Source organism: Moschus berezovskii, chromosome 25 (assembly GCF_049115385.1).
Source record: "Moschus berezovskii isolate FMDL1 chromosome 25, NW_MosBer_1.0, whole genome shotgun sequence".
NCBI lineage: Eukaryota > Metazoa > Chordata > Mammalia > Artiodactyla > Moschidae > Moschus > Moschus berezovskii.
The window spans coordinates 2,614,573-2,635,612 of record NC_142484.1 but is presented as its reverse complement, the minus strand read 5'-3'; the positions used below and the strand labels follow the sequence as shown (position 1 = coordinate 2,635,612).

Below are 21,040 nucleotides of genomic sequence, written 5' to 3'. Positions count from 1 at the left end.
GGACTCTGACCAGACGCTGTCCTTCCTGTGCCTGCGAGTCCTCCCCACCCGCTGCTCCGGGGCCGGCCCGGGCTGGGGCCATGGGGCGAGGCGGGCCCCTCTGCACGCCGCACGTGCTGTGCCGGTGGAAAGGCCTGTCTCCTGTCGCTGCAGGTCCTACATCTCCTTCGATATCCTGAGAAGAGTGCTGAGGGATTACTTCAAATTTGATGTCTTCTACTGCATGAACATCACAGACGTTGACGATAAGGTACAGCGAGTTTTCAGGATTAAGCTTTAAATGCTGTGGGTGGCACAGGGAAGAAATGGCCTCGGGTGAGTTAATAAAGCCACGTTGGCTTGAGCCAGCTCAGCTCAGTACGCTGTTTGAACCCCCTGCGGGACTTGTATTGCGGTTTATGACGCTTTGTGTTCACCTGCTTTGATGCTGTTGAAAACCCTGGTAAATGTGAGCAACCCCTGGGGCGGGGGTGGGCATGGGGGAGGGTGGGCTTGGGCTGACCCCTGCTCAGAAGGGCGAGGGGGAGCCGCGTTCTCGGATGCCACCTGTAGCAGCTGGGCTCCCCGCCACCCCTGACTCAGGGTTGCCCTCTGTGCGGGTACCAGGCACTGCCCAACTGACCCCGCTTCCCTCCTCTGCTCCCAGATCATCAAGAGGGCCCGGCAGAACTACCTGTTCGAGCGGTACCGGAAGACGCAGCCCCAGGCAGCGCAGCTGCTGGAGGACGTGCAAGCCGCCCTGCAGGTGGGTCACTGCCGCTCCGGGTCCCCGTGTCCCCCCAATTCCCCCCTCAAGCACAGGCACCGTCCTCAGCGGGCTCCGTGACACCCAGGGTCACAGCACGCAGGGTCGTGAGGTCTCCATCCTGCAGCTCCCCTGGGCCATGGGGAAAACCACCAGGAGAGACACCCAAGAGCAGGGCGGAGGGTGGCCACTCTGGCCACTTACAGGGTGCTCAGCGCCGGTCACCGTGGACTGCGCTGACCTGGAACCTTCCACATGGAGTCACAACCGAGCCAAAGGCACGTGACCTCAAGAGGCTGAAACTGCCAGGCTTCTAAAGTGGGCAGTCCTGGAGATTTTCAGAGTTATCTGAATAAATTCGTTCTCTCCAGTCTAACATTTTGTTTTGGAAAAACAGTCTTACAGAACATGGTTCTTATGTTTTGAGGTCAGATGAGGCAAGTTCTCTTAATCACTTTCTTTGGTAGTTACAGCAGTGATTGCCCTTGTGCTTATGATGTACTGTCTCCGCCAGAAAAAATAGGGATAAAATTAGAGCTTAGCAGTCCTCCTCTAGCCTGATCAGGGGGGCCTCTGTGGCAGAGGCGTCGTGGGGGACACCCGTGTGTCCTGGGCGCCGCCTTAGGGCAGCGGCCTCAGTGCAGGGTCACGTCAGAGGGACGGCCCGCAACCGTAGGGCCACCGGCCTCCTGGGGTCACAGGGGGTGACGCCCTGGGGACCCAGACCCCGGAGGCCTCTTGCGCGCGGAGCCCCAGGGAGCGCGGGCTCTGCTGAGCGGGGCTGACTTGGTGGCCTCTCCTCCCTCGCGCAGCCCTTCTCCGCGAAGCTGCAGGAGACCGCGGACCCGGACCGGAGGCAGATGCTGGAACGCCTGCAGCGCGCGGTGGCGCAGGCCGCGGAGCCGCTGGAGGGCGCGCTGCGGGCCGGGCAGGCCGGGCAGGAGCTGGAGGGCCGCGCGCAGGTGAGGCTGAGGTGCGTCCGCCGGCCTGCCCTGGGGGCGCGGGGCGGCTTCTCGGGGCGCTCTGTCCACGGCTGGCAGCAGCGCCGCCTGGGGAGGCCGAGCGGACACGCCGCGGGTCCCCCTTGGGCGCGAGTGCGGCCCCTGAGGGCCCGGCGCCCTCGGCCTGAGCCGCACACCCCTCTCCGCCCGCGGGCCCCGCGCCGCTGGCCCTTCGCCTCGACACTGGCGCTCCCTGCTGGCCGCTCATGGAAGGTGCAGAAGACCAGGCCGGGGAAGGTGCGTGCCTGCAGGACCGCTCCTGGGTGTGCGCATCCCGAGCTGGGTGAGGTCAGCTCGTGGGGACGAGGCTTTCCCTCACCTGCTTCTGAGACCACAGACAGTATCAGGGATGCCTCAGGCCGGCCGGAAGCTGGTTACGTTTCTGTTTCCAACAGCGATGCAGAGAATTTTCTTCGGCGATTCCAGTAACGTCCTTCTTACTAAAATTGTACAGTACACATAACATGCGGTTTCCCAGCTTAACCAGTTTTAAGCACATTCACATCGTTGCATGAACACCACCACTGCCCATCTCCAGAAATGTTTTTAATTTTCCCGAACTGACAAGCTGTCTCCAGGAAATGCTCACTCCCCACCCACCCCCAGCCCCTGGCCCCACCGTGGTGCTTTCCACCCCCGTGGAGCCGGCTGCTCTCGGGACCTCACTGATGCGGGATCATTCGGGATTCCTCCTCTAGTGGCTGGATTATTTCACGTAGCAAACTCCTCCAGGTTCATCCACGTTGTAGCCGATGTCAGAAGCTCGTTTGTCCCTGAGGCTGACTAGTGCATCATCACGTGGGCTGGGCCACGTTTTGTGTGTCCCGTCGTCTCCGATGACCGCTGTTTTTCCCTTTGTTGTCGACCTTGCTGCTGTGAACACGGTGTGCAGATCCCTGCGCTTTGTTCTTTTGTGTGCGTCCCCAGAAGCGGCTCGTGCAGAAACTCAACCCAGTATTCTGAGGAACCACTGTGTTAGTTGGCAGTAATAAGCATTACATCCTGACTTTGCAGGACATTTGGTTCACGCCAAGAGGTCCTTGGAGTTCGGTTCTCTGATAGCTTAGCTGGTAAACGATCCGCCTGCAATGCGGGAGACCTGGGTTCGATCCCTGGGTTGGGAAGATCCCCTGGAGAAGGGAAATACTCCAGTATTCTGGCCTGGAAAATCCCATGGACTGTATAGTCCATGGGGTCGCAGAGAGTCGGACACGACTGAGTGACTTTCAGTTTCACTTTAAAACATCCATGGTCATACTTGGTCCATGCCAAACGGTTCCAGGTACAGCCACACTTCAGAGCCTTTTGGTGTGGACCGGATGCCGTACATGTCACTGTGCCCTCCTCCTTGAGTGTTCCCGGTGTCCTGTTGGTTTGCATGTACGGCGGCACGCTCTGCGGCCAGCCTCATTCCTGCGTGTCAGACGCAGACTGTCAGGTGGTACCCCTGGTGTGAAATTGCGTTTCTCGAGCCTCTCGTGGGACTGAGTTTCCCTTTGTGTGTTCACTTCCTGGTCGCCATTCTGCACAGGCATCTTCCATGCCACTTACTGGTTTTTAAGCATCGTTATGTTTCCTGGACGCTAGTTGTTTGTCATTTAAATGTGTTGCAAACACTCTCTCCTCACGGGTGGCGTTTCCTTTGATGACACAGCGTCTTAGTTTTAATGCAATCAACTTTATCAGGCTTCTTTTATCCTTATCATTTCTGTCTTAAGAAACCTTTCTTATCCTGAAACATGAGTTTTCTCCAGTATTTTCTTCTAAAGATTGTAAGGTTGTACAGTTAGTTTACATTTAAGTCTTTGATTCCCAGAATTTGTTGCGGTTTTGAGGGTTTCTCTGTGTGTGTGTGTAGCTGTACCAGGCGGTTTTGAGGGTTTTTCTGTGTGTGTGTGTGTTGATCCCCAGAATTTGTTGGGGTTTGAGGGTTTTTCTCTGTGTGTGTGTGTGTGTGTGGTGTGTGTGTGTGTCTGTGTGTGTCTGCGTCTGTGGTGTGTGTGTGGTGGGTGTTTGTGTGTGGTGGGTGGCTGTGTGTGGTGTGTGTGTGTGAGGGTTTTTCTGTGTGTGTGTGTGTGGTGTGTGTGTGTGAGGGTTTTTCTGTGTGTGTGTGTGTGTGTTGATCCCCAGAATTTGTTGGCGGTTTTGAGGGTTTCTCTGTGTGTGTGTGTGTGTGTGTGTAGCTGTACCAGGCGGTTTTGAGGGATTTTCTGTGTGTGTGTTGATTCTCAGAATTTGTTGGGGTTTGAGGGTTTTTCTCTGTGTGTGTGTGTGTGTGGTGTGTGTGTGTGAGGGTTTTTCTGTGTGTGTGTGTGTGTCTGTGTCTGTGTGTGTCTGTGTGGTGTGTGTGTGGTGGGTGTGTGTGTGTGGTGTGTGTGTGTGAGGGTTTTTCTGTGTGTGTGTGTGAGGGTTTTTCTGTGTGTGGTGTGTGTGTGTGTGTCTGTGTGTGTCTGTGTCTGTTTGGTGTGTGTGTGGTGGGTGTGTGTGTGTGTGGTGTGTGTGTATGTGAGGGTTTTTCTGTGTGTGTCTGTGTGTGTGTGTCTGTGTCTGTGTGTGTGTGTGAGGGTTTTTGTGTGTGTGTGGTGTGTGTGTGTGTGTCTGTGTCTGTGTGTGTGTCTGTGTCTGTGTGTGTCTGTGTGTGATGTGTGTGTGGTGTGTGTGTGTGAGGGTTTTTCTGTGTGTGTCTGTGTGTGTCTGTGTGTGTCTCTGTGTCTGTGTCTGTGTCTGTGTGTGTCTGTGTGTGTGTGTGTGTGTGTCTGCGTCTGTGGTGTGTGTGTGTGTGGTGGGTGTGTGTGTGGTGTGTGTGTGTGAGGGTTTTTCTGTGTGTGTGGTGTGTGTGTGTGTGTCTGCGTCTGTGGTGGGTGTGTGTGTGTGGTGTGTGTGTGTGAGGGTTTTTCTGTGTGTGTGTGAGGGTTTTTCTGTGTGTGTGTGTGTGAGGGTTTTTCTGTGTGTGTCTGTGTGTGTGTGTCTCTGTGTCTATGTGTGTGTCTGTGTGTGTGTGTGTGTCTCTGTGTGTGTGTGAGAGGGTTTTTCTGTGTGTGTATGTGTGTGTGTGAGGGTTTTTCTGTGTGTGTGTGTCTGTGTCTGTGTGTGTCTGTGTCTGTGTGTGTGTGTGTGTAGCTGTACCAGGTCTTCGTTCTGGCATGTGAACTTTTTATTTTGACTTTTTACTTTACATTGCGGTGTAGCCAGTATCAATCTTGTGATAGTTTCAGGTGGACTGCAGAGGGACTCGGCCACACATACACAATACACGTACCCACCCTCCCCCAAAGCCTCCTCCTGTCCAGGCTGCCATGTAGCACTGAGCAGAGCTCCCTGTGTCCGTTTTAAATACAGCAGTATGTGCACCTTGGTCCCAGACTCCCTAGCTGTCCCTTCCCTGCATCCCTTCACCCTGGTGACCATCAGTTCATTCTCTGTGAGTCTGTTTCTGTTTTGTGAATGAGTTCATTTGTATCATTTCATTCTAGGTTCCAGTACGAGTGAGATTTCTTCTTCTCTGACTTCCTTCCCTCAGTATGACAATCCCCAGCTTCACCCGGCGGCGTGCGAGCTCCTGGTTGTGGCGTGTAAGATCCAGTTCCCTGACCAGGGATTGAACCTCAGTTGCCTGCACTGGGAGCGCGGAGGCTTAGCCACTGGACCACCAGGGGAGTCCCCAGAATTAGCTTCTGAAGTCGTCTGAGCAGGGGTCCAGTCCTCCCCAGACATGGGAAGCCCCGCTTCCCTCAGGCACCGCAGACCTGTCTGCCGTGTGTCGGGCCTCGCTCTGCCCCTCTGGCCGGTTCGCCGCCCTGCGTGAGTGCTGTGGTATCTTGGCACGCGTGCCTCACGCCGCTTTGGTTCTCCAGGTGTGTTGTGAATGCTCCTCTCCTCGCCGAGTCCCACACAAGACACTTGGACTTTAAATGTTGCGTGTTGAAGGATCGTTTCAGAGATCCGCCTCTGGCTGTGTCGAACCTCTCTTTCTGTTTCACTAAGACTTTTTAAAAGAGTGTGTTATCCTAGAGCAGTTTCAGGTTCCCAGTGAAATGGACGGGAAGGCGCAGAGGTTTCTGTGCCCTTCCCCGCCCCTGCACCCCCCATGCACACGGAGCCTCGCCCCGTCAGCATGCCCCCGGAGCTGTTGTTTGTTGCGGCTGGTGAAGCTCCACTGACACGTGTCATGGCCCAGGGTCCCCGTCCACCCTGGGTTCTCTCTTGGTGGTGAGCCTCCTGCAGGCCTGGACGCGTGTGTGTTGATGCGCCTCTGCCCTCACATCCTCACGCGGAGTAGGCTCCCTGCCCTGAAAGTCGTGTCTGCTCCGCCTGTTCTTCTGTCCTCGCCCGCAAACCCTGGTAACCACCGAGCCTTTTACAGGCTCCAGAGTTTCGCCTTTTCTGAGTATCGCAGACTTGGAATATCTTGTGTGTCCTGCTCAGGTCGCCTGCTTTCACTTAGTGATTTAAACTGAAGGCTCCTCCAGGTCTTACCGGGGCTTGAGAGCTCGCTTCTTTTCAGCACTCAGGGTTGGTCCTCGTCTGGACGGACCGCAGCGTGTGTGTCCATCCACCTACTGAAATGCATCTTGGGTGCTTCCAGATTTTGGCGGTGATGCATAATGCTTCTTGGAACACCCACGTGATGTGTGGACATGAATTTTCAGCGCCTTTGGGTGAGCGCCAGGGCGCTTAACCGCGGGACCACAAGGTGAGAGTACGTGCAGTGTGCTAGGAAGCCCGCAAGCTTCCGGAGCGGCTGCGCCCTCCGCGCCCACCAGGCGTGCTGCGCTCCAGCGCTCCAGCTCCGTGCCGGCGCTGCCGTCGTCAGGGTCAGCATCTGGCTGTTCTACTTGTCGTGCAGTGGGCTCTTGTTTTCATTTGCGTTTCCCTGACGACGAACGACGTGGAACATCTTTAGGTATTTGTTGGCCATCTTGTGTCACGTTTGGCGGAGTGTCTGTTAGCACCTTTGGACCATTCTGCAATCAGGCAGTTTTCTTCTTACTGAGTTTTGAGAGTTCTTTGTTTTGGTGACAGTCCTTTATCAGGCATGTCTTTTGCAAATGTTTCCTCCCAGTCCGTGGCTTGTCTTTTCATTGTCTTGACAGTGTCTTTCCCAGAGCAGAAAATTTTAATTGTGAAAGAATCCAGCCTATCGGTTCTTACTTTTCAAGAACCGTGCACTGGTGGTGTTGGCAAGAAGTCATTGCGGAAACCAAGGTCGTCTAGGTTTTTCCTGTATTATCTCCTAGAAGTATCGTACTTGCCCATTTTACACCTCGGTCTGTGTTCCAGCTTGACTCAGCTCTTCTGCAGTGTGTGATGGGTGGTCCTGGATTCATGGTTTCTGTACGCGATGCCCAGCTGTTGAGCACAGTTTGTGAGAGACTGTTTCTGCTCTCTGTACTGCTTTTGCTCCTTTGTCAGAGAGCAGTTGACTGTATTTATGAGTCTGTTTCTGGACTCTGTTCTCTTCATCACTTCACTTGTTAGCCCCACCCTGTCTGTTTTTTTGGCTGCGTTGGGCCTGCAGGGTCATTTGTTGTGGTGCGTGGACTCTGCAGTTGTGGCACACGGGCTTACTTGCTCTACAGCGTGTGGGATCTAAGTTCCTCGACCAGGGATCGAACCCGAGTCCCCTGAATGGCAGGGCAAATTCTTACCTGCGGGACCACCAGGGAGGTTCCAGCACCGCCTGTCTTGCTTGCCGTAGCTTGACAGCGGGTCTTGGAGTTGGGGACTGTCAGTGCTCCGGCCTTGTTCTCCTTCAGTGTTGTGTTGGCTTTCCTGGGTCTTTTGCCTCCTGTCCGTGTAAACTTTAGATTCAGTTTGTCAGTACCCGTGAAACCACTTGATACGAACTTGATGAGGATTGAACTGAATCTCCAAATCAAGTTGGGAAGATCTGATGCCTTGGCGGTGTTGAATCTTCCTACCCACAGACATGAACTTTCTCTCCGTTTCTCTTTTCAGAGGTTTGTAGTTTTTCTCATGTAGATCTTATACGTACTTTGTACAACTCACATGTAGGTATTTCATTTTGCAGGAGCTAATGTAAATGGTATTGGGATTTTAATTTAAAATCTCAAATGTGTGTCTTGGCATATAGTTTTGTCCTTTTTCCCAGTTAGTGTGCAGATGGTCCCCGACCCTGGACAATACGACTTTTCAGATTTTTTGGTTTTAAAATGGTGCAGAAGTGATAAATATCTGGCAGAAACCGAGCTTTGAATTTTGATCTTTTTATGGACTAGCGATAGGCAGTCTGCTGTCTCCCGGGTGGCTGGGTGTCAGTGGTGAGCCTCAGCTCCCAGCCAGCTACTCGATCACGAGGGTAAACAACTGATGTACCAGATTTTCCTGGTGACTCAGTAAAGAATCTGCCTGCCAGTGCCGGGGACATGGGTTTAATCCCTGACCCATGGGAAGATCCCACATGCTGTGGGGCAACTAAGCCCACGAATCACAACTACTGAGCCTGTGCTCTGGAGCCTGGGAGTCACCATAAGAGAAGCCCCCATAATGAAAAACCCACATGCTGCAACTAGAGAAAAGCCCGTTCAACAGTGAAGGCCCAGCACAGTTCAGTTCAGTCACTCAGTCGTGTCCGACTCTTTGTGACCCCGTACACTGCAGTATGCCAGGCCTCCCTGTCCGTCACCAACTCCCGGAGCTTACTCAAACTCATGTCCATCGAGTCGGTGATGCCATCCAACCATCTCATCCTCTGTCATTCCCTTCTCTTCCCACCTTCAATCTTTCCCAGCATCGCGGTCTTTTCACATGAATCAGTTTTTCGCAACAGGAGACCAAAGTATTGGAGTTTCAGCTTCAGCATCAGTGTTTCCAATGAATATTCAGGATTAATCTACTTTAGGATGGACTGGTTGGATCTCCTTGCTGTCGGAGGGACTCTTATTTAAGAGTCTTCTCCAACACCACAGTTCAAAAGCATCAATTCTTCGGCGCTCAGCTTTCTTTATAGTCCAACTTTCACATCCATACATGACTACTGGAAAAACCATAGCTTTGACTAGCTGGACCTTTGTTGTCAAAGTAATGTCTCTGCTTTTTAATAAGCTATCTAGGTTGGTCATAAATTTCCTTCCAACGAGTAAGCATCTTTTAATTTCATGGCTGCAGTCACCATCTGCAGTGATTTTGGAGCCCAGAAAAATAAAGTCAGCCACTGTTTCCATTGTTTCCCCATCTATTTGCCACGAAGTGATGGGACCGGATGCCATGATCTTAGTTTTCTGAATGTAGAGTTTTAAGCCAAGTTTTTCACTCTCCTCTTTCACTTTCATCAAGAGGCTCTTTAGCTCTTCTTCACTTTCTGCCATAAGGGTGGTGTCATCTGCATATCTGAGGTTGTTCATATTTCTCCTGGCAGTCTTGATTCCAGCTTGTGCTTCATCCAGCAAAGCGTTTCTCATGATGTACTCTGCATATAAGTTAAATAATCAGGGTAACAGTATACAGCCTTAACGTACTCCTTTTCCTATTTGAAACCAGTCTGTTGTTCCATGTCCGGTTCCAACTGTTGCTTCCTGACCTGCATATAGGTTTCTCAAGAGGCAGGTCAAGTGGTCTCGTATTCCCATCTCTTTGAGAATTTTCCACAATTTGTGGTGATTCACACAGTCATGGCTCAGCTGGTAAAGAATCCGCCTGCACTGTGGGAGACCTGGGTTCGATCCCTGGGTCGGGAAGATCTGGACATGGGACAGGATACCCACGCCAATATTCTGGCCTGGAGGATTCCATGGACTCTGCAGTGCATGGGGTCGCAAAGAGTCAGACAGGACTGAGCGACATTCACTTTCAGAACTTCCCTGGTGTCTCAGGCAGTAAAGCATCTGCCTACAATTCAGGAGACCCGGGTTCAATTCCTAGGTCCGGAAGATCTCCTGGAGAAGGAAATGGCAACCTACTCCGGTATTCTTGCCTGGAAAATCCCATGGATGGAGGAACTTGGTAGGCTGCAGTCCATGGGGTCGCAAACAGTCAGACATGACTGAGCAATTTCACTTTCTTTTCTTTCTTTCTACAATCAAAGGCTTTGGCATAGTCAATAAAGCAGAAATAGATGTTTTTCTGGAACTCTTGCTTTTTCGCTGATCCAACGGATGTTGGCAATTTGATTTCTGGTTCCTCTGCCTTTTCTAAAACCAGCGTGAACATCTGAAAGTTCACACTTCACATATTGTTGAAGCCTGGCTTGGAGAATTTTGAGCATTACTTTACTAGCGTGTGAGATGAGTGCAGTTGTGCGGTAGTTTGATTATTCTTTGGCATTGCCTTTCTTTGGGATTGGAATGAAAACTAACCTTTTCCAGTCCTGTGGCCACTGCTGTGTTTTCCAAATTTGCTGACATATTGAGAATATTTTTTTGCAGCTCTTTTATAGCATCGTCTTTCAGGATTTGAAATAGCTCAACTGGAATTCCATCACCTCCACTAGCTTTTTTCATAGTGATGCTTCCTAAGGCCCACTTGACTTCACATTCCAGGATGTCTGGCTCTAGGTGAGTGATCACGTGATCATGATTATATGGGTCTTGAAGATCTTTTTGTACAGTTCTTCTGTGTATTCTTGCCACCTCTTCTTAAAATCTTCTGCTTCTGTTAGGTCCACACCATTTCTGTCCTTTATTGTGCCCATCTCTGCATGAAATGTTCCCTTGGTATCTCCAATTTTCTTGAAGAGGTCTCTAGACTTTCCCATTCTATTGTTTTCCTTGATTTCTTTGCACTGATCACTGAGGAAGGCTTTCTTATCTCTCCTTGCTATTCTTTGGAACTCAACATTTGAATGGGTATATCTTTCCTTTTCTCCTTTGCTTTTCAGTTCTCTTCTTTTCACAGCTATTTGTAAGGCCTCTTCAGACAGCCATTTTGCTTTTTTGCATTTCTTTTTCTTGGGGATAGTCTTGATCCCTGTCTCCTGTGCAATATCACGAACCTCCGTCCATAGTTCATCAGGCACTCTGTCTATTATATCTAGTCCCTTAAATCTATTTGTCACTTCCAATGTATAATTGTAAGGGATTTGATTTAGGCCATACCCGAATGTTCTAGTGGTTTTCCCTACTTTCTTCAATTTAAGTCTGAATTTGGCAACAAGGAGGTCACCCCCATCTTCCTTACCTCCACCATAGTTTGGCCCCAGGTAAATAGCAGGGAGTGAACACATCTCCACCCATCAACAGAAAATCTTTAAAAGATTAAAGATTTACTGAGCATGGCCCCACCCATCAGGACAAGACCCAGGGTCCCCCTCAGTCAGTCTCTCCCATCAGGAAGCTTCCAGAAGCCTCTTATCCTCCATCAGAGGGCGGACAGACTGAAAACCACAGTCACAGACACTAACCAGTCTGATCTCACGCCCCACAGCCTCGTCTGACTCAGTGAGACTGTGAGCCACGCCGGGCAGGGACCCCCAAGACGGACGGGTCACGGTGGAGAGCTCTGACAAAACGTGGTCCCTGGAGAAGGGAGTGGCAACCACTTCAGTATTCTTGCCTTGAGAACCCCATGAACAGTATGAAAAGGCAAAAAGATGGGACACTGAAAGATGAACTTCCCAGGTTGGTAGGTGCCCATTATACTACTGGAGATCAGTGGAGAAATAACTCCAGAAAGAATGAAGGGACGGAGCCAAAGCAAAAACAACTCCCAGTTGTGGGTGTGACTGGTGATGGAAGCAGCGTCCGATGCTGTGAAAAGCAATATTGCATAGGAACCTGGAATGTTAGGTCCATCAATCAAGGCAAATTGGAAGTCATCAAACAGTTGATGGCAAGAGTGAATGTTGACATTCTAGGAATCAGTGAACTAAAATGGACTGGAATGGGTGAATTTAACTCAGATGACCATTATATCTACTACTGTGGGCAAGAATCCCTTAGAAGAAATAGAGTAGCCCCCCATAGTCAACAGAACAGTCTGAAATGCAGTAGATGGATGCAAACTCAAAAACAACAGAGCGATCTCTGTTCATTTCCAAGGCAAACCATTCAGTATCATGGTAATCCAAGCCTATGTCCCAACCAGTAACGCTGAAGAAGCTGAAGTTGATTGGTTCTTTGAAAAGCTACAAGACCTTCTAGAGTTAACACCCAAAAAAAGCTGTCCTTTTCATTATAGGGGACTGGAATGCAAAAGTAGGAAGTCAAGAAACACCTGGAGTCACAGGCAAATTTGGCCTTGGAGCACGGAATAAAGCAGGGCAAAGGCTAATAGAGTTCCGCCAAGAGAACGCACTGGTCGTAGCAAACACCCTCTTCCAGCAACACAAGAGAAGACTCTACACATGGACATCACCAGATGGTCAACACCGAAATCAGATTGATTATATTCTTTGCAGCCAAAGATGGAGAAGCTCTATACAGTCGTCAAAAACAAGACTGGAAGCTGACTGTGGCTCAGATCATGAGCTCCTTATTGCCAGACTCGGACCCAGCACAGCCTTAAATAAACAAGTAAAAGGACCATGGTACATTAAAAAACAGCGACACCTGATGGACCTACACTGACTCTGTGCCCACACAAGCGTTTTGTTTTTTGCTTCCAGTACAGTATTCAGTACATGGCATGAGGTATCAGCACTTAATTATGATAAAGTAGGATTGGTGTTAAACGGTTTTTCCAACTGTAGGCTGACAAATTCTGAGCATGTTTAAGGTACACCAGGCGAAGCTAGGACGTTTGGTAGGTGAGCTGTGCTAAATACATTTTTCAGCTTAATGGTATTTTCAGGTTAAGAAGGATTTATAATCCTGTCATTAGTTGAAGAAGTTGTGTGTGTTTTTTTTCCTTTTTCTTGCCTTACTGCAGCAGCGGGGACTTCGGGTTCGATGTTGGAAGAGGGATGGCAGGGGACGTGCTTGCATTCCACCTCATCTTCACGTTTCTCACCCTTGAGGCTGGTACTCACTGTGGGCTTTCTGTAGCTATTTTCTGTCAAGTCGGGGAAGTGCCCTCTATTCCTAGCTGACTGAGAGTTTTTGTCGTGAATGGATGTTGGATTTTGTCCAGTGCTGCTGCTGCACTGATATGGTGCGATGCTGATACTGATATGATCATGTGATTTTTCTTCTTTAGTCTGTTGGTGCGATAATTTATAGCACTTGGTCTTATAAAGTTGAGCCAGCCTTGCGTACGTGTGATGAACCTGGTTGTGGTATATGATTTTCTCTATGCTTTTGTAGATTGTTTGCTAGTATTTTGTTAACGGTGTTTTAATCTGTGTTCGTGAGAGATACTGTTTTCCTGTAGTGCCTTTGGTCCCCGTGTTAGGGACGCCGTCCTCTTCTAGTTTCTTAAGGTGAAATCTGACTCCAGATATTTTTTCTCTTCTGAGAAATGCGTTCTGCGTTACGGATTTCTTCTGAGCGCTGCTTTTGCTGCATCCCATAAATGTTGATGAGTTGTGTTTTCATTCTCATTTAGTTCGAAGTATTTGACATTTTTTCTTGAGACATCTTCTTTGGCCAGTGTCTTACTTAGAAAGGTATTGTTTAATCTCCATGTGTTTGGGGGGATATTCCAGTTATCTTTCTGCTGTAGGTGTCTAGTTTAATTCCACTGTGATCTGATAGCACACACCTAAGGTTTCTGTTCCTCTTAAATGTCTTGGGTGTGTCTCATGGCCCAGCATCTGCTCTGTCTTGGGAACTGCTCCACGTGCCTGGAGGGGGCGTGTCTTCCTCCTGTTGTTCTCGGTTACGTCCAGTCCAGTCGATTGACTGAGGTGTTGAGTTCAGCCATTGCTTCTGCTTCTCTGGATCTGCCCACTGCCGTCTCCAGCTGTCACACTGGGTTCGTCTGTTTCCCTTGTTCTGCCGGTGTTTGCCCCGCTGTGTTTGTGCTCTGTTTCTGATGTGTTTGCCCCGCTGTGTTTGACGCTCTGTTGAGAGGTGCATATGTATTGAGGGTCGCTGTATCTCCATGCAGAATCGCCCCCTTTATCAACATGTGATGTTCTTCTTTATCCTCCCTTACGGACCCACCAGGAGTGGTTGACTTCATTTTGTGACACCCTTTCACTGGTCGTGGGGACGGGGTGGTGGCTTTCACTGGGAGGCAGAGCTGGAACCCGAGTCCCATCTCACCAGCCGCTGCCCCATCTCTGTTATTTTGTCTTTGGGTTTATTCTGTTCCTTTTTGTCTCACCACTTAGGAGTTTAGCTCGTTTTTTGGTTTCAGCATGTAAAGCCATAACTTTTTCTCTAAGTAAAGTTTTTGCTGCTTCTCCCTATGTTGACATTCTTCTGCTTCTCAATAGGTTTTTATTTCCCCTTTGATTTTGTTTCGAAACTCATGAATTATTCAGGCGTTCGTTTGATTGGGACCACCTTCCTCTGCTGTCTTGTTCTGTGTTGATCCTGTGGGCAGTGGTGGGCTTTCTGCCCCTGCACGTGGGGCAGGCCCACAGCTCACTTCCAGCTGCAGCCCGACAGCGCCTGCCTCCCTGGAGCCCTGCCTCCTCTGCCCACCTGCCCTGGGCACCAACTGGGTCCTGGGAGGTTTCCCAGTAGCTCTGCTTTGTCTGGGGGCTGCTCAGGGGCCTCCCCGCCTGCCTCTGCCTTCCAAGCTCCCTGCGCCCCCAACAGTGGACCACAGACCACCTGCCCGTCTGCACACCCGTCGCCGCTCCAGCTAAGGAGCTGAAGCCCTGGATCCTCCAGGGCAGAGCGCCAGGGCTGCTGGGCACTGGGGCTCGGGCGCAGCGCCGATGCTGTCTCATCGCGTCCCAGATGGCTGTTTGTGGGTGTGACGTGAGGACGGCAGTGACAGGATGTGACTCGTTCCAACGCTGCACCATTGTGGTCATGACGTGGGCCCTTCAGCTGATGGCATGTGCCTGGTGGGGTGGCCTGGGCATGGGGACCTGCCTCTGTACCACGGCTCCTTCTCCTTCTCTGAACCTCCCCTCAAGCAGGTGTCCAGGCTGTGCGTTACCGCACCATGTGCCCTCCCTCCCTGCCCCAGGAAGTCCCGCCACACCGCTGGGCCTCCCCAGGCCCACCCTGACCCTCCAGGCATGCGGTCAGAGCTCCAGCCTCTGGATGGCCAGGCCATCCCTGGGAGCTCTAGGGTCTCCTGCTGGGTCGGGTGCTGGCCGTGCACGGCGAGTCTATAGGTGCGAGGCGGAGACAGACACGCGTTGACCACACCCGCCAGGGGCCCTGGGACTTGCACACCGGTGCACACACCTGCTTCCTTTTGTTCAGGTGTTGCTGGAGGAAGCGAAGGATGTGCTTTCTGACTGGCTGGATTCCATGCACGGCAGTGAAGTGACAGACAATTCTATTTTCTCCGAACTGCCCAAATTCTGGGAGGCGGAGTTCCACAAAGACATGGAAGCCCTGAACGTAAGTGTCGCCGACGGTCTTGACCTTAGTCTCTTGGGCCTAGGCTCCATGACCGAAGTCCTCATGGGATCCAGACGCTCTTCATTGCCTGTGCAAATTCTCTTTAAAAAGACAGCAGAGAGGGGCTTGGGGCGGGGCGGGCACCTGGGCCCAGCGGTGCCAAGGCTGCTGGATGCACGCTGCCCCATCCCCAGGTCCTCCCTCCCGACGTCCTGACCCGCGTTAGTGAGTACGTGCCGGAGATCGTGGACTTTGTCCAGAAGATCGTGGACAACGGCTACGGGTGAGCTCGAGGCTCCAGGAAGCTGTGCCCAGGGTTGTGGCTCTCGGTGGGCTCGGGAGAGGGGCAGGGAAGCGCAGGGAGCCGCCAGGGTGGTGCCCCAGGCTCCTGTCTCAGACCGCATGGCACGCGCGCGACAGACGGGTCACCACGCGGCTGCAGCGGTCCTTAGGGCGCTCTCCCCTCACCCCTCCCTGGGCCCCCAGCTCCTCCTCTTACAGGGACACCAGTCGTGCTGGGTCAGGGCCCACCCTGAAGGCCTCGTTTTAACTTGATCTCCTCTGTGAAGACCCCTTTTCCAAATGCAGTCAGACTGCGAGGTGCTGGGGGCCAGGGGCAGCAGGCAGAGGGGAGGGCAGCAGGCAGAGGGGAGGGCGGCAGGCAGGGTGGAGTCTCCCAGGCAGGGGGCAGGCACGGGCCTGGCCACTGGGGAGTGAGGGGCCCCTGTCCTGGTCCCGCGTGGCCCACTCGGTGGCCATGTTGGAACAGCCTGCTGGCCGGCCCGCTGCACAGGGCGCAGAGCAGACCCCGATGGCCTCTGGGTCTCTAGGCCGGTCCGGCGGGCGGCTCGTCACACCTTCCCCAATGGCTTTATGTTCCAGCTACGCTTCAAATGGGTCCGTGTACTTCGACACAGTCAAGTTTGCCAACAGTGAGGGGCACAGCTACGGAAAGCTGGTGCCCGAGGCCGTCGGGGATCAGAAAGCCCTGCATGAGGGGGAAGGTAAGTGAACCAGCTGGGCTCAGAGCCTGGGGAGCTATGGCCTCACCCCGCATGGCCGTGCGTGCCTAGGTTCACAGGGACCCTGGCTTAAAAACTTCAGGGATTTTAGGAGCTTTCTACACAGAACCCCTAAATGTATAATTACCTAAGGAACAGAGCAGTGAGCAGCCACAGTGCCGTCCTGCAGAGCAAACAGGCCTTGGTGTCTGGGTTGGAGCTGACTGATCTCTCCGCACCCAGAGCCCCCAGGATTTGGGCTGGGCCGGGCTGGACTCCTGCCCGGGGGTGTGCAGAGGACACAGATGGTGACCTGCTGAGTGAGTGCCCGGCACCTTCACGGGGCAGCAGGGGTCCTGGGGAGAGAAAACCCCAGGGCGCTTTGATGGAAGGCAGGCAGGGCACCCAGAGGGGCAGGAGACACAGGCTGTTCACTTACAAACCCCAGAAGGGACCCGGGGTGGATGCCGGGTGGGGGCAGGGCAGCCCCCGTCCTGGGATAGGAGCAAGCAGCCGTCATCTGTACGGTCGCTGCAGGGAACCCAAGGTGGGGGACTTGGGCCACAGTCAGAGCGCATTGTGACCTTGAAGTCTCGGCTCTGGGGGTAGACAAAAGCAAAAGTAATATTTGAGCACGTGTGTTTAATCTGGGTAGAGTTCGGTCATGTTCCGTGTCATAGTATGCTTCAAGTATAGCTTAGTTGCAGTGTGTGTGAGGCTGTCATTTAGACCAGGGAATGCATTTAGTACTAAACCATAGCACGTCGGCCACCGTGATCACTCACACTGACAGCACAAGAGCCCTCGTGCTGAGCTTGGCAACAGGGCGACACGCTTGAGACCGCCCGGCAGCCGCTTGGAACGGCCACATCGCCACCACCACGAGGGTGACCCGCGTGTACCCGCCCACCTTAACCCAGACACGTTAAACAGAGACGCGAGGCTTTTCCTGGACGGGCAGGGCTCTGTTCGTCTTTAATTCATGAGTGTTTTCTCCAGTCTCACCCTGTCACACCACCAGACGCACTTGTTGCCGCCAGCGTTTCTGGAAGGCACTGGCACCGTAAAAATGTTTATCTTGCCTTTTTTTTGACCATGGGTACAGTTTTCACATTTTATTGTCCTTACATTTAAATCTCACCATTAGATACCTGGAGCCTAAGTACATACTGGACCCTAATCCAGATTTTTGACACGCGATGCTGAATGGACGTGTGGCTGTAAGGGTGTGGCGTCTGACACGTAGAAGAGCGTGAGCAGTTAGAAGGTGTAGCGGGTGTTGGCTTCGGTCTGTGCTCGCACCCAGGCAGACGTGTGAGTCTCTGGATCGTAGCTGGAGGAAGCACCGTCCAGGAGCGGATGGGGCTCCCCAGTTTCTGAGTCTCCACGGACTCGGGCGTCTCTGTCCCGGTACGAGGGCAGCTTCGTTGTACAAGTTACAGCTTCCTCAACGTACGAATGTACAGTGTCTTATGCTTGGGTCCGATGACGCCTCCTTAAGGGCTTTGTTGTAAATAGATTCAGTTCAGTTCAGTCGCTCAGTCATGTCTGACTCTTTGTGACCCCATGGACCGCAGCACACCAGGCTTCCCTGTCCATCACCAACTCCCAGAGTCCACCCAAACCCATGTCCATCGAATCGGTGATGCCATCCAGCCATCTCGTCCTCTGTCGTCCCCTTCTCCTCCTGCCTTCAATCTTTTCAGCATCAGGGTCTTTTCAAATGAGTCAGCTCTTCGCATGAGGTGGCCAAAGTATTGGAGTTTCAGCTTCAGCATCAGTCCTTCTAAAGAACACCCAGGACTGATCTTTAGAATGGACTGGTTGGATCTCCTTGCAGTCCAAGGGACTCTCAAGAGTCTTCTCCAACCCACAGTTCAAAAGCATCGATTCTTCTGCGCTCAGCCTTCTTCATACTCCAGCTCTCACATCCATACATGACCACTGGAAAAACCATAGCCTTGACTAAATGGACCTTTGTTGACAAAGTAATGTCTCTGTTTTTTAATATGTTGTTTAGTTTGGTCATAACTTTTCTTCCAAGGAGTAAGCGTCTTTTAATCTCACGGTTGCAGTCACCATCTGCAGTGATTTTGGAGCCCAAAAAATAAAGTCTGTCTCTGTTTCCACTGTTTCCACATCTGTTTGCCATGAAGTGATGGGACCAGATGCCATGATCTTAGTTTTCTGAATGTTGAGTTTTAAGTCAACTTTTTCACGCTCCTCTTTCACTTTCATCAAGAGGCTCTAGAGTTCTTCTTCACTTTCTGCCATAAGGGTGGTGTCGTCTGCATATCTGAGGTTATTGATATTTCTCCCGGCAATCTTGATTCCAGCTTGTGTTTCTTCCAGCCCAGTGTTCCTCATGATGTACTCTGCATGTAAGTTAAATAAGCAGGGCGACAATATACAGCCTTGACGGACTCCTTTCCCAATTTGGAACCAGTCTGTTGTTCCATGTCCAGTTCTAACTGTTGCTTCCTGACCTGCATACAGGTTTCTCAAGAGGTAGGTCAGGTGGTCTGGTATTCCCATCTCTTTCAGAATTTTCCACAGTTTATTGTGATCCACACAATCAAAGGTTTTGGCATAGTCAATGAAGCAGAAATAGATGTTTTTCTGGAACTCTCTTGCTTTTTCCATGATCCAGCGGATATTGGCAATTTGATCTCTGGTTCCTCTGCCTTTCCTAAATCCAGCTTGAACATCTGGAAGTTCATGGTTCATGTACTGTTGAAGCCTGGCTTGGAGAATTTTGAGCATTACTTTGCTAGTGTTTGAGATGAATGCAATTGTGCGGTGGTTTGAGCATTCTTTGGCATTGCCTTTCTTTGGGATTAGAATGAAGACTGACCTTTTCCAGTCCTGTGGCCACTGCTGAGTTTTCCAAATTTGCTGGCATATTGAGTGCAGCATTTTCACAGCATCATCTTTCAGGATTTGAAATAGCTCAACTGGAATTCCATTACCTCCACTAGCTTTCATAGTGCTGCTTCTTAAGGCCCATTTGACTTCACATTCCAGGATGTCTGGCTCTAGGTGAGTGATCACACCATCGTGATTATCTTCGTCGTGAAGATCTTTTTTGTACAGTTCTTCTGTGTATTCTTGCCACCTCTTCTTAATATCTTCTGCTTCTGTTAGGTCCATGCCATTTTTGTCCTTTATTGAGCCCGTCTTTGCATGAAATGTTCCCTTGGTATCTCTAATTTTCTTGAAGAGATCTCTAGTCTTTCCCATTCTATTGTTTTCCTCTATTTCTTTGCACTGATCACTGAGGAAGGCTTTCTTATCTCTCCTTGCTATTCTTTGGAACTCGACATTCAAATGGGTATATCTTTCCTTTTTTCCTTTGCTTTTCACGTCACTTCTTTTCTCAGCTCTTTGTAAGGCCTCCTCAGACAGCCATTTTGCGTTTTTGCATTTCTTTTTCTTGGGGATGGCCTTGATCCCTGTCTCCTATATAGTGTCACGAACCTCCGTCCATAGTTCATCAGGCACTCTATCAGATCTCATCCCTTAAATCTATTTGTCTCCTCCGCTGTATGATCATAAAGGATTTGATTTAGGTCATACCTGAATGGTCTAGTGGTTTTCCCTACTTTCTTCAATTTAAGTCTGAATTTGGCAACAAGAAGTTCATGATCTGAGCCACAGTCAGCTCCAAGTCTTGTTTTACCGACTATATAGAGCTTCTCCATCTTTGGCTGCAAAGAATATAATCAATCTGATTTCGCTGTTGACCATCTGGTGATGTCCATGTGTAGAGTCTTCTCTTGTGTTGTTGGAAGAGGGTGTTTGCTATGACCAGTGCGTTCTCTTGGCAAAACTCTATTAGCCTTTGCCCTTCTTCATTTTGTGCTTCAAGGCCAAATTTGCCTGTTATTCCCGGTGTTTCTTGACTTCCTACTTTTGCATTCCAGTCCCCTATAATGAAAAGGACATCTTTTTTGGGTGTTAGTTCTCGAAGGTCTTGTAGGTTTTCAAAGAACCGTTCAGCTTCAGCTTCTTCAGCATTGCTGGCTGGGACATAGACTTGGATTACCGTGATATTGAATGGTTTGCCTTGGAAACGAACAGAGATCATTCTGTCGTTTTGCATCCAAGTATTGCATTTCAGATTCTTTGGTTGACTGTGATGGCGACTTCATTTCTTCTAAGGAATTCTTGTCCACAATAGTAGATATAATGGTCATCTGAGTTAAAGTCACATATTCCTGTCCATTTTAGTTCGCTGATTCCTAAAATGTTGATGTTCACTCTTGCCACCTCCTGTTTAACCACTTCCAATTTGCCTTGATTCATGGACCTAACATTCCAGGTTCCTGTGCAATACTGCTTTTTACAGCGTCGCACTTTACTTCCATCACCAGGCACATCCACAGGTGCGTGTTGTTTTTTCTCTGGCTCCGTCTCTTCACTCTTTCTGGAGTTATTTCTTCACTGATCTCCAGTAGCATATTGGGCACCTACCAACCTGGGGAGTTCATCTTTCAGTGTCCTGTCTTTTTGCCTTTTCATACTGCTCATGGGGTTCTCAAGGCAAGAACACTGACGTGGTTTGCCATTCCCTTCTCCAGTGGGCCACATGTTTTAAAGACATCAGTTCAGTTCAGTTCAGTCGCTCAGTCATGTCCGACTCTCCGTGACCCCATGAATCACAGCACGCCAGGCCTCCCTGTCCATCACCAACTCCCGGAGTTCACTCAAACTCATGTCCACAGAGTCAGTGATGCCATCCAGCCGTCTGATTCTCTATCGTCCCCTTCTCCTCCCGCCCCCAACCTTTCCTAGCATCAGAGTCTTTTCCAGTGAGTCAACTCGTCGCATGAGGTGGCCAAAGTATTGCATCAGAACCTAAAACAAGATGACACAGAAACCTGGAGGAAAGACCCAGCGACATGTTAGGTTTGGCCACTGGGTGGGTGG

General features: G+C 50.9%; 1 protein-coding gene across 4 annotated transcripts in view; it reads left to right on the top strand.

The window, feature by feature from the left end:
* Window positions 1-21,040, top strand: part of CARS1 (cysteinyl-tRNA synthetase 1) — a 44,662-nt gene that overhangs the window by 12,333 nt on the left and 11,289 nt on the right. For all 4 annotated transcript variants that reach the window (XM_055415259.2, XM_055415258.2, XM_055415257.2 and 1 more), the window contains 6 exons: window positions 154-250; window positions 647-745; window positions 1,558-1,707; window positions 14,970-15,110; window positions 15,305-15,393; window positions 15,993-16,114. In XM_055415259.2, coding sequence (XP_055271234.1) covers window positions 154-250; window positions 647-745; window positions 1,558-1,707; window positions 14,970-15,110; window positions 15,305-15,393; window positions 15,993-16,114 — 698 coding nt within the window. The remainder of the gene's footprint in view (window positions 1-153; window positions 251-646; window positions 746-1,557; window positions 1,708-14,969; window positions 15,111-15,304; window positions 15,394-15,992; window positions 16,115-21,040) is intronic.